This window comes from Callorhinus ursinus, unplaced genomic scaffold, assembly GCF_003265705.2.
Source record: "Callorhinus ursinus isolate GAN/ISIS: 27379988/994484 unplaced genomic scaffold, GSC_fseal_2.0 scaffold40, whole genome shotgun sequence".
Lineage (NCBI taxonomy): Eukaryota > Metazoa > Chordata > Mammalia > Carnivora > Otariidae > Callorhinus > Callorhinus ursinus.
The window spans coordinates 12,646,561-12,659,454 of NW_027397102.1; the positions used below are offsets into that span (position 1 = coordinate 12,646,561).

The following is a 12,894-nucleotide window of genomic DNA, read 5'->3' on the forward strand; positions in this document are numbered from 1 at the left end:
GAGTTATCTCTGCCTTCTGGATCTGGATGTCTGTTTCCTTTTCCAGTTTAGGGAAGTTTTCAGCTATTAATTATTTGAAAAAATTTTCTGCCCCTTCTCTCTCTCTTCTTTTGGGACTCCTATAAAGCTAATGTTATTACATTTGATGGAGTCACTGAGTTCCATATTTTTATTCTCACACTGTGTAATTTTTCTTTTCTCTCTCTTGTTCAGCGTAATTTACTTTCCATTACTCTGACTTCTAGATCATTAGTTCATTCTTCTGCTTCTTCCATCCTACTATTCACTCCTGCTATTCATCAAATGTGTTTCTCTTTTTGTTTATTGAGCTGTTTATCTCTGCTATGTTATTCCTTATCTCTGTGTTAATGCTCTCACTTATGTATTCCACTCTTTTGTCAAGTCTAGTGAGTATACTTATGATCATTGCTTTAAATTCTCCATCAGGCATGTTACTTATATCTGTTTTCCCTAGATCTCTGGCCATGGCCTTGTCCTGTTCTTTTATTTGGGATAATTTTCTCTGTCTCCTGAGTTTGTCTCCCTTTCTGTATTGATCCCTGTGTGTCAAGAAAGTCAGCTATGTCTTCTTCTCTTTAAGGTAGTGACTACATGAAGAGAAGATCCTGGATTCTCTTTCAATACAGTGCCCCCTGTTCACCAGAACCTGGCACTTTGGGAGAGTATAGTATGGGTGTTGCTTATGCCCTGTTGAATCTGAGTCACTTTTACTTTTACTAGTACAATCATCCGCACTAATTCTCTGCTTTTTGTAGGATAAGCTTGCTCTCTGTGGTGTCAGTGGGAACTAAGCATGCTAGCTCTTAGTGAGTGTGCCCACTGGGGAACTTGGGAGCAGAATGGGTGTTAGCAAAATTTGTGTTGGGCAAGGTCTTATGCCAGATCCCCATAAGTGCTCTGGTGGCTGAAGGCTGAGTCCTGGGGCAGCTGGGAGTAGAAGGAGGGGCAGGGCATTGTCTTGGCACAGCTGAGGTGGAGACACGATGGTGGCCAGAGGTGTGAGGCTGGGCATTGCACCTAGGGTGCACAGGCCAGATGTACAGCCATAACAAAAGTTTTCCCTGAGCCCTGAATTGAGTGTAAATCTTTCTCTAAAGCCCTTCCATTCACAGGTGAGTCTGTGTTTATCATGTGGGTGGTGAGAAAAGTCACCTGCCACCTCTCTCATTTTCTCTTTTTCTAAATTTAGATTCAAATACCCACATATAGTACATCATTAGTTTCAGATATAATGTTCAATAATTCATCAGTTGTGTATAACACTGAGTGCTCATCACATCACATGCCCTCTTTAATGCCCATCACCCAGTTTCTCCATCCACCCACTCATCTCCCGTCCAGCAACCCTCAGTTTGTTTCCCAGTGTCAAGAATCTTTCATGGTTTGTCTCCCTCTCTGATTTCTTCCCATGCAATTTTCTGTTGCATCCCCTATGATCCTCTGTGCTATTTCTTATATTCCACATATGAGTGAAACCATATAATTGTCTTTCTCTGATTGACTTATTTTATTTAGCATAATACCCTCCAGTTCTATTTGCGTCGATGTAAATGGTAGGTATTCATCCTTTCTGATGGCTGAGTAATATTCCATTGTATATATGAACCACCACTTCTTTATCCATTCATCTGTTGAAAGATATCTTGGCTCCTTCCAGTTTGGCTATTTGGACATTGCTGCTGAGAAAATTGGGTTGCATGTATCCCTTCTTTTCACTACATCTGTATCATTGGGGTAAATACCTAGGAGTGCAATTGCTGGGTCTTAGGGCAAATCTATTGTTAACTTCTTGAAGAACCTCCATACTGTTTTCCAGAGTGGCTGAACCAGCTTGCATTCCCACGAAGAGTGTAGGAGTGTTCCCCTTTCTCCACATCCTCTCCAACATTTGTTGTTCCGTGTCTTGTTAATCTTAGCAATTCTGACTGGTGTGAGGTGATATCTCATTGTGGTTTTAATTTGTATTTCACTGATGCTGAGTGATATTGAGCATTTCTTTCAGATGTCTGTTGGTCATTTGGATGTCTTCTTTGGAGAAATATCTGTTCATATCTTCTGCCCATTTCTTTACTGGATTGTGTGTTTTTGGGTGTTGAATTTGATAAGTTCCTTACAGATCTTGGATACCAGCCTTTTATCTGATATGTCGTTTGAAAATATCTTCTCCCATTCCATAGGTTGCCTTTTAGTTTTGTTGATTCTTTCCTTTGCTGTGCAAAACCTTTTAATCTTGAAGAAGTCCCTATAGTTCATTTTTGCTTTTGTTTCCTTTGCCTTTAGAGACGTGTCTTGAAAGAAGTTGTTGCAGCCAAGGTTGAAAGGGTTGCTACCTGTTTTCTCCTCTAGGATTTTGATGGAGTCCTGTCTCACATTTAGGTCTTTCATCCATTTTGAGTTTATCTTTGTGTATGGTGTAAGATAATGATCCAGTTTCATTCTTCTGCATGTGGCTGTCCAAGTTTCCCAGCAAAATTTTTTGAAGACTGTCTTATTTCCATTGCATAGTCTTCCCTGCTTTGTCAAAGATTAGTTGACCATAGAGTTTAAGGTCCATTTCTGGGTTTTCCATTCTGTTTCATTGATCTTTGTTTCTGTTTTTGTGCCAATACCATGATGTCTTGATGATCAGAGCTTTGTAATATAGCTTGAGTCAGGCATTATGATGCCCCCAGCTTTGGTTTTCATTTTCAACATTCCTCTGGCTATTCGGAGTCTTTTCTGGTTCCATGCACATTTTAGGATTGTTTGTTCCAGCTCTGTGAAAAATGTCAACGGTATTTTGATAGGGATTGATTGAATGTGCAGATTGCTTTGGGTAGCTTAGACATTTTAACAATATTTATTCTTCCAGTCCAAGAACATGGAATGCTTTTCCAACTCCTTGTGTCTTCCTCAATTTCTTTCATACGTGTTCTGTAGTTTTTAGAGTACTGATCCTTTACCTCTTTGGTTAGGTTTATTCCTAGGTATCTTATGGTTTTTGGTGCTATTATAAATGGGATTGATTCCTTAATTTATCTTTCTTCAGTCACATTGTGTATAGAAATGCAATGATTTATATCATTGATTTTATACCCTGCCACATGGCTGAATTGTTGTATGTGTTCTAGCAATTTTGGGGTGGAGTCTTCTGGATTTTCCACATAAAGAATCATGTCATCAGTGAAGAGAGAGACTTTGATTTCTTCCTTGTCAATTTGAATGCCTTTTATTTCTTTTTGTTGTCTGATTGCTGAAGCTAGGACGTCTAATGATATGTTGAACAACACTGGTGAGAGTGGGCATCCCTGTCATGTTTGTGACCTTAGGGAAAATGCTCTCAGTTTTTCACTATTGAGAATGATATTTGCTGTGGGATCTTCGTAGATGGCTTTTATGGTTTTGAGGTATGTTCCCCCTATCCCTATACTTTACTGAGTTTTAATCAAGAAAGGATACTGTATTTTTTCAAATGTTTTTTTCTGCATCAATTGAGAGGATCAGGTGATTCTTGTCTTTTCTTTTATTAATGTGATCTATCACATTGATCAATTTGTGAATGTTGAACCACCCTTGCATCTCAGGAATAAATCCCACTTAGTCGTGGTGAATAATCCTTTTAATGTACAACTGGATCCTATTAGTTTGTATCTTGTTGAGTACTTTGGCATCCATCTTCATCAGGGATATTAGTCTGTAATTCTCCTTTTTGATGGGGTTTTTGTCTGGTTTTGGGATCAGGGTAATGCTGGCCTCATAGAATGAATTTGGAAGTTTTCCTTCCATTTCTATTTTTTGAAACAGCTTCAGTAGAATAGGTATTATTTCTTCTTTAAATGTTTGGTAGAATTCTCCTGGGAAACCATTTGGTCCTAGACTCTAGATTTTTGGGAGGTTTTATATTATTGCTTCAATTTCTTTGCTGTTTATTGGCTTATTCGGATTTTCTATTTCTTCTTATTTCAGTTTTGGTAGCTTATAAGTTTCCAGGAGTTCATCCTTTACTCCAGATTGCCTAATTTGTGGCTATATAGTTGCTCATAATATGTTCTTAAAATTGTCTGTGTCTCCTTGGTATTGGTCACGATCTCTCCCCTTTCATTCATGATTTATTAATTTTGGTCCTTTCTCTTTTCTTTTGAATAAGTCTGGCTAGAAGTTTATCAATGTTACTAATTCTTTCAAAGAACAAACTTCTAGTTTTATTGATCCATTCTACTGTTTTTCTTTTTTCAATTTTATTGATTTCTGCTCTAATCTTTATTATTTCTCTTCTGCTTCATTTAAGCTTTATTTGTTGTTCTTTCTCCAGCTCCTTTAGGTGTAAGTTTAGCTTGTGTATTTGAAATCTTTCTAATTTTTTGGGATATGCTCTTATTACAGTGTACTTCTTTCTCAGGACCACCTTTGCTGTATCCCAAAAGTTTTGAACAAATGTATTTTCATTCTCATTGGTTTCCATGAATTTTTAAAATTCTTCTTTAATTTCCTGGTTGACCCTTTTATTCTTCCATAGGATGCTATTTAACCCCAAGTGTTTGAGAATCTTCCAAATTTCCTCTTGTGTCTGAGTTCAAGTTTTAATGCATTATGGTCTGAAAATATGCAGGGAATAATCACAATCTTTTGGTATCAGTTGAGACCTGATTTGGACCCAGTATGTGATCTATTTTGGAGAAAGTTCCATGTGTTCTTGGGAAGAATGAGCATTCTGTTCTTTTAGGATGGAATGTTCTGTATATATCTGTGAAGTCCATCTGGTCCATTGTGTTATTCAAAGCCCTTGTTTCTTCGTTGATTTTCTAGTTAGATGATCTGTCCATTGATGTGAGTGGGATGTTGAAGTCCCCTACCATTAATGTATTATTATCAATGTGTTTCTTTACTTTGTTTATTAATTGGTTTATATAATTGGCTTCTCCAATGTTGGGGACATACATATTTACAATTGTTAGATCTTCTTGTTGGATAGACCCTTTAAGTATAGTGTCCCTCTTCATTTCTTACTACAGTCTTTGGTTTAATATCTAATTTCTATGATATGAGTATTGCAACCCCAGCTGTCTTTGAGGTGTATTATCATGGTAAATAATTCTCCATCCCCTCACTTTCAGTTTGGAGGTGTCTTTAGGTCTATGATGAGTCTCTTATAGACAGCATATGGATGGGTCTTGCTTTTTTTTATCCAATCTGCTACCCTGTGTCTTTTGATTGAAGCATTTAGCCCATTTACATTCAGAGTAACTATCCCAAAAGATATGAATTAATGCCATTGTATTGCCTTAAAGTTCCTGTTTCTGTAGATTTTCTCTTTCTTTCTGGTCTATGTTACTTTTGGCTCTCTCCTCATTTATAGGATTCCCCCTTAATATTTTTTGCAGGACTCGCTTAATGGTCACATATTCTTTCATTTTCTGTCTGTCCTGGAAGTCCTTTATCTCTCCTTCCATTCTGAATGACAGCCTTGCTTGATAAAATATTCTTGGCCTCATATTCTTCTCATTAAGTACCCTGAATATATTATTCCAGCCCTTTCTTGTCTGCCAGGTTTCTGTTTATAGGTCTGTTGTCGTTCTGGTGCTCTTCCCTCTGTAAGTAAGGAGCCTCTTGTTTTGAGCTTCTTTCAGGATTCTCTTTCTCTAAAATTTGTAAGCTTCAGTATTATATGTCGGGGTGTTGATGTATTTTTATTCTTTTTGGGAGTGGTTCCCTCTGCCTCGTGGACATGAATGTTTGTTTTCTTCCCCAGATTAGGGAAGTTCTTAGCTATGATTTACTCAAGTATAACTTCTGACCCCCCCTTCACCCTCAGGTCCCCAAATAATTCTGACATTGGTATGATAATGATATCATTAATTTCTCAAAGCCTTTGTTCATGGGCTATTAGTTGTTTTTCTCTTTTTGCCTCAACTTCCTTCCACCAGCCTATCTTCTAGATCACTTACTCTCTCTTCTGCCTCATTCACCCTCATTGTTAGAGCATCCAAATTAGACTGTATCTCCATTATAACATTCTTAAATTTGGCCTGACTAGATCTCATTTATGCACTAAGAGATTCTCTAGTTTTTTCTTATGTTTTTTTTTTCAAACCCAGCTATTAACTTTATAATTGTTATCCTGGTTTCCATCTCTGACATCTAACTTATATCCTTATCAATTAGATCTGTGCAGAGAATATTACCTCTGGTTCTTCCTTTTGTTGTGAATTCTTCCTTCTAGTCATTTTGCCCAGAGAAGAATGGGTGAGCCAGTGAGCAGAATCAAAATTATCAACCACAACCCAAACAAAATACACACTAGACAAATCCAAAGAGATCAGAAACCAAAACAGAAAAGCAAGCAAAAAAAAAAGAAAAGGCAAAGGAGAGAGAATATAATTTCATAGGGTGGACGAATCTGGGTGATCCACTTGTTCCTGAGTCACTTTTGATCTCTGTGTTAGAAGACACTAAATCCCAAAATTGCAAAGAAAACAAACCTTGTATATATACAAAACTAAAATTGAATAGAGTGAAAAGATCAAAAAATGAAGAATATGTCTATGAAATGTAGATGTAAAAATAAAAGTTAAATAGTGACTTAAAAACAGTGTTGATAAAATAAGAAATTAGTTGAAAGGGGGAAATAAAAAGAAAAAAGAAATGGAAAATTTTAGACTGAAAAATAAATGAATCATGCGAAAAATCCTCAAGTTTTATATACTATTTTCCCCCAGCGCCAGAGTTTTACAGTATTGTCGGATCTGTAAACTTGTGCACCTGTTCTGGGGGAGGGGCCTGCTGTGCTGTTTCTCAGGTGTCTTTGTCTGGGCAGAGTTGCACCACCCCTTGCCAGGGGGTTGAGCTCAGTGTATGCTGGTCCTCTGTGTGGCTTTTTTTCCTTTTAGGCTTTCTATGCCTCTTTAGAGGATCAAAATAAAAATGGCCATGCCGTGATATCCAACCCTAGACCCAAAAGATCGCAGTCCCCCCTCTTCAGTAAACACTCTGGGACAGTCTTCACTTTTGTTTATGCCAAACTCTGCACACTCCTGCAGTGCGTGCCCACGGCAATCTTCCCATGGGGAGTCTGAAGGTCTCGCATCACTGCCCTTTGTAGGGCCCTGGTGCTGAGACCTTTCGTCGGATGGTGCACATACCTGCTCTGCCACTCCCAGGGGATGGTGGAGGGTCCCTGTGTTCCATTCTGCTGCTTGGTGCCCATGCAGAGAGTGGTCACCCAATCGGGCCCGGCTCACAGTTTATGGTGACTGAGCTGAGAGCCCTTATACCCGCCCCCCTGGTTCACTGACAGTAACCAGTTTCCCCACTCCACTTCCTGGACACTTTACTGGCTCAGGCACCCCCATTAGTTCTGTGACCCCTGGGATGCTGACATCACACTGATCCACCTAGAATTCTGCCCCTTTCATTCCATAAGCCCCTTTTAAACAGGGATGTCTCTCACTGGAACAGATTTCTAAGAGTTCTGATTTTGTCCTCTGGGGCTCTATTGTTTTCTGGTAGCCGGCTTATGGAGGCTCCCTCCCCTCTCCATTTATTTTCTGATATCTCCCCTCAGTTTCACTTTTCCAGCCCTCCTACCTTGCAAAATGCAGTCACTTTTCTACTTGTAGAGTTCCAAATATTTTTTTCTTACATCTCAGGCTGAATTCATGGGTGTGCAGAATGGTTTGATAGTTATCTAGCTAAATTCAAGGGACCAGATGAAATGAGGTCCCCTACTCTTCCACCATCTTGCGTCCTCCCCAGCTCTCTCATTTTCAAAAAAGTCACCCAATATGCTACAAAATCAGTATGAACAGATCTGTCTCCTGTTTTCCCCCAGCATTTTGTAAACTGCATTTTCATGTTGCCTTTCCACAAAGGCTACTGTCCCTTTATGGGCAGCAGCCCAGCTGTCATCTAGTGCTGAGGCACTGACTTTTTAAAGCTCCAGGCTCCAAGTCCCACTGGTTTTACAAACTCACAGAATTCAGTCTCTGGTTTTTACTGCTAAATGTTATGAGGATTAGTCTTCCCCATATCAGCTCTCTGGTGCAAGGGCCTATTTCTCTAACTTTTCTGCGTGTAGCTCACTTTCTTTTGTGGGCAGTCTCCCTCCATCTTTCTGACCTTCTTAACCTTTAAGATGCAGCATCTTTTATATATTTAGTTGTGGAGGGTTTTTGTTTGTTTGTTTCCTGCCAATCTCTGGATTGCTCTCCAATTTATTGACATGGAAATGGATGATATCTAGTTGTAAATGTGGGATGGGGTGAGCTCAATGTCCTCTTACTCTGCCATCTTTCCACACTGCTCTCTCCTCATTAACTCTAACTTAAACTAGTTCAGTACTTTAACAAATACATCCAGATCCCATCACAAAACTCGGATTTTTTTCATATCTTCCTCTAAATATCTGACCTATGACAGTTTGCTCTGAGACTATTTCTTCATTTTCAAAAAGAAGAGATTGAACTAGGTAGCTCCTAAATATCTTTGTAGTGCTTCATATTTTGATTCTTTACTACCTTAATATTGCTTTCTGAATTTGCTCACTGTTTTTTTTCTTCAATGATATTGTACAGATAGCATCTGGTTGAAAAAATGCATAAATATTGGACCTTTCTATTTTTTCTATGAATTAAAAATATGAGGGTACTCTTGCTCACTAATTGCCTTAGTGTCATTGTATGAGACACTTTTTTTTCTGGAATTCCCTGTCTACAAGATATTTTGTTGACTTTTGTTTTTCACAGAGTACAAATCCATATATTATTACAAAATCCACTACTACACTTCCAGTAATTAAACAACTACCAGTTCAGTAATTATCATAGTCAGGATCCAGTTCTGGATTGCTGATCAGAATAGCTTATGTAAATTCTTGAAACTTTTCCTGATACATTTTTTGTTATGAGGCACTCAGACCTGGCAGTCCTAATTAGGGTCCTTTGATTGGTTTAAATCACTGCCATCATATTTTCTGCCCAGAGTTACTGTTTGATGTTGGACAGGTCATTGGGGGACTGGAATTCTGTAAAGCTAAATGTAGCAAGAAAATTTCTGGGATCATCTATATTATATAATGTAAAAATGTATATCATCAATTCTGAGACTAAAGCAATTTCTTTCAGATTATTTTTTTGCCATGATTAATAGACAAGCTAATGTGGTGAAAATTTACTTCACTTGGAGTTTTCCATGCTTTGTAAAGAGTATAGAGTGGCAAAATAGAACCTTAGTTATTCTCTCAAACGTACACAATTACATGTTCTAGGCTGCACTTCCCCTTACACCTTTAATAAAGAATTCACCTTACCCCTTAGAATCAGATTCTTCTAATAATGGCACTTAAATTTTCTGTTTGCCACAACCAATATATACCTTGTTTTCCTTGATTTGCATTTGCATGGAAGGATAGAATTCACTGAATTCTAAAACGCTGTGTTTTAAATCTGCCAGTTTTTCCCCCCTTTTTGTCCATGGCATCACTGCACCAATATATGGCTATGAATTTAGACATTATATAAAAATAATCAAGGTGAATTCACTAGACATTTTGGAAAGAATTGTTGGAATATGGTTTGTGTTCTATTTTTAGTATCCATTTCCTTATATATCTTTATGGTACTGCCTGATATAGACTTCTTAAGAGAAATAATTTTAAACTTAAGCACTCACATTTTTTCTTTGAGTTTTTTAGTTCTACCTCTTTGTACCATTATACAGACTTTTAAAAAGTAATTGCCTTATATATTCTTTAAATATTTTATTTAAACTCAATTTAGTTAACATATAGTGTATTGTTGGTTTCAGGGGTAGAAGTTAGTGATTCATCAGTTGCATATAACATCCAATGCTCATTACATCAAATGCCCTCCTTAATGCCTATCACCCAATACCTCATCCCCCCACCCACCTCCGCTCCAACAACCCTCAGTTTGTTTCCTATAGTTAAGAATCTCTTATGGTTTGCCTCTCTCTCTCTTTTTATCTTAATTTATTTTTCTTTCCCTTCCCCTATGTTCATCACTTTTTTTTCTTAAATTCCACATATGGGTGAAATTATATGGTATTTGTCTTTCTCTGATTTATTTCACTTAGCATAATATCCTCTAGTTCTATCCACATTGTTGTAAATGACAAGATCTCATTCTTTCTGATGGCTGAGTAATATTCTATTGTATATATATATATATATACCACATCTTCTTTATCCATTCATCTGTTGATGGAAATCTGGACTGTTTCCATATTTTGGCTATTGTGGACATTGCTGCTATAAACACTGGGGTGCATTATTTTATATTAATACAAAAAAAGTAATTATACTATGGGAGTTGACATATTTTCAGGGGTTACATGCCCTGTTTTCATTTATTTGGTCCCTCAATGTATAAGCATGAGAAAGGTAAAATATAGAAAGACAATTTGAAATAACTTTTTCCCTCCTCTCTTCCCCTTCTTTCCAAGGTAATTCTGACAGGGAAGACAGCTCATCCTTTAGCAAAATCCCAACAATACATTCACTAGAATGTAATTCCTTCAAGTATTTCACAGTGTTTTCTCTGAAAATGTTATTTTCGATGGAATTTGACAACCATTTAATGAGTTTTTAAATTTTTAAACTGTCCATTGTAAGATGAAGTAAAAAACAGGAGTTGAAAATTACTTTGTTAAAGAATATTATACATAAATTAGACATAGGTTTCTTTTGGCTTGTTCTATGCAGCATAGATCTGTTAAAGAAATATATCCAGCTTTCAATTACATTAAGAAATCGCCCCCCTTTTAAAAGGGATGGTTCTGGTTTTAGGTATAACAGCTGCAGCAATGGCTGAGGCAATGAAACTGCAGAAGATGAAACTTATGGCAATGAACACTCTTCAGGGAAAAGGAAACCAAAATGGGACCGAATCGGAGCCTGACGATCTTAATTCTAATACTGGTGAGTGTCTTCAGGACTATAAGGCAGTGACTCTTACTAATGTACTCTGAGATTGGAGAGAGGAGGGATGAGGGGGAGGGGAGAGAATAATTTGTATACTTTGATTTTGAGCAGGTATTGCAGAAGGATGCTTAACCTTACTTCTAACTAGTATGGTGAAACTAGAAAACCATTACAAGTCAGAATTACATTTCAGGAAACAATCAGTTTATCTCCATTATTTTTTGTAATGGAATTAATTACTAATTTTTATAGTGTTAGCTATTTTACCTTCTGTCTGTAAAATGTTGTCCCCTTCAGTTTCACCCCCTCTTACTTCAACTTTCTCTCAACAACCTACCACTGAGAGGCAGTTCTGAAAATCCACCTTGGCTGCTCTGCAGTCACTTTAGGTGGACTACCATCTCTTTAGCTAAATAAGGTGCTAGCATACTCAGGTCATTGGCAGGGGCAAACAAAAAGAGGTAGAACAAGGAGAAAGCAAAGGAAAAAAAAAGACAGAATAAAGGAAGAGAAGAGAAAGATGCCTGTGGAGTGGAATATCCCCTACCTTCTTGCTACTTGTTTTTTCTCCTTTACCTCTGATAATTTTACTTTAGTTTTGATCATAAGACCACTCCTCAGATCTCTTTTGGAAGTAACTTGGATTATACATATCAACATACATTAATGGATGTATAAATAAATAAATAAATATGGTTTAATTTTATTGGGAAATAAGAAAGGGTAACCAAAGACAGTCTTAGGAGCTGTAAGTTTCTGATCTAATTCTGCAGCTGAATTTAATATAATGAGATAGGCAGATTGGTAGCAGTCTTATCTCTCTTCTTTTAGGCTCCTAGAAGTTCAAACATGGTGGGACCTTATTTTAGAGGAAAGAAAGGGGGGGTAATTAAAGAGGGAAATAACTGACTCAGATCAGCATTATAAAATACTCTGACTTTAATACAGTATAGCTCTCCTCATCTAAAGCTGAAATGTTCACAGTGAATTATAGAGTAAGATTTGGGCTTCAACCAGTGCTCACAGCAGCAAATCAATGGAAAAATGCATTTGTTTATTGAATTTGTAGCAACTGTAAGCAACACATAGATAATACTAAAATTAATACTAAGCAAAAATAACAACAATAAGCAATTACCAGTTATTATGTACTAAGTTCCCATGTTTGTTCTTTAGTTTCAAACATTTGTTTATTTAGATATAATTGACATATAACATTGTGTAAGTTTAAAGTGTATAATGTGTTGATTTGTTACACTTATCTATTGCAATATGATACCACCATAGTGTTAAATAACACCACCATCACATCACATTATTATTTTTTTGTGGTGAGAACCTGTAAGATCTAGTCTCTTAGCAACTTTCAAGTGTATAATACAATATTGTTAACTATAATCTCAATGTTGTGCAGCATTTATTCATCTATCTCCTTTGTTAACCCATTTAATTCTTACCAAATTTCCAGAAAAAAAGGCATTTTCAATACTTCATTTTGCAGATAAGGAAACAGCGGCATAGTGTGGTTCAGCTTTGCTCATAGTCCCAAAGCTAGTAAATGGCAGAGGTATGTTTCAATCCCATGTCTGGTTAAGTCCAAAGTCTGTTTTATTCACATTCTTTCTCCTCTTTAATGCTCTTTTGTAGTAGAAATTTTATTTTATCAAACCCTTCAAATAAAAGTTGTTTTTATGATGAGAATACACTGATAAACTGATGATCAGTTTCCTAGTCCTAACACCTCTTACCTCATACTGGCTTTCAAATCTTAGAGTGTCTTAGAAGTGACCATCATTTGACAGGAAGCTTCTTGTATACCAAAATATTTTGTACCAATAACAATTAATAGGAGTTCAAGCAGCAATTTCTGTCATGTCTTTCTTAGATATACCAGTTTATGAAAAAACTGTACAAAATTTCTAAATTGTTACTTTATAACAAGACAATAAAGACATTTT

The 12,894-nt window shown here is 36.9% G+C and overlaps 1 protein-coding gene across 1 annotated transcript in view; it reads left to right on the forward strand.

Annotated features, from left to right (window-relative positions):
• DACH2 (dachshund family transcription factor 2) overlaps positions 1-12,894 on the forward strand; it is a 907,788-nt gene that overhangs the window by 635,388 nt on the left and 259,506 nt on the right. The window contains exon 4 of the mRNA XM_073880945.1: positions 10,802-10,933. Coding sequence (XP_073737046.1) covers positions 10,802-10,933 — 132 coding nt within the window. The remainder of the gene's footprint in view (positions 1-10,801; positions 10,934-12,894) is intronic.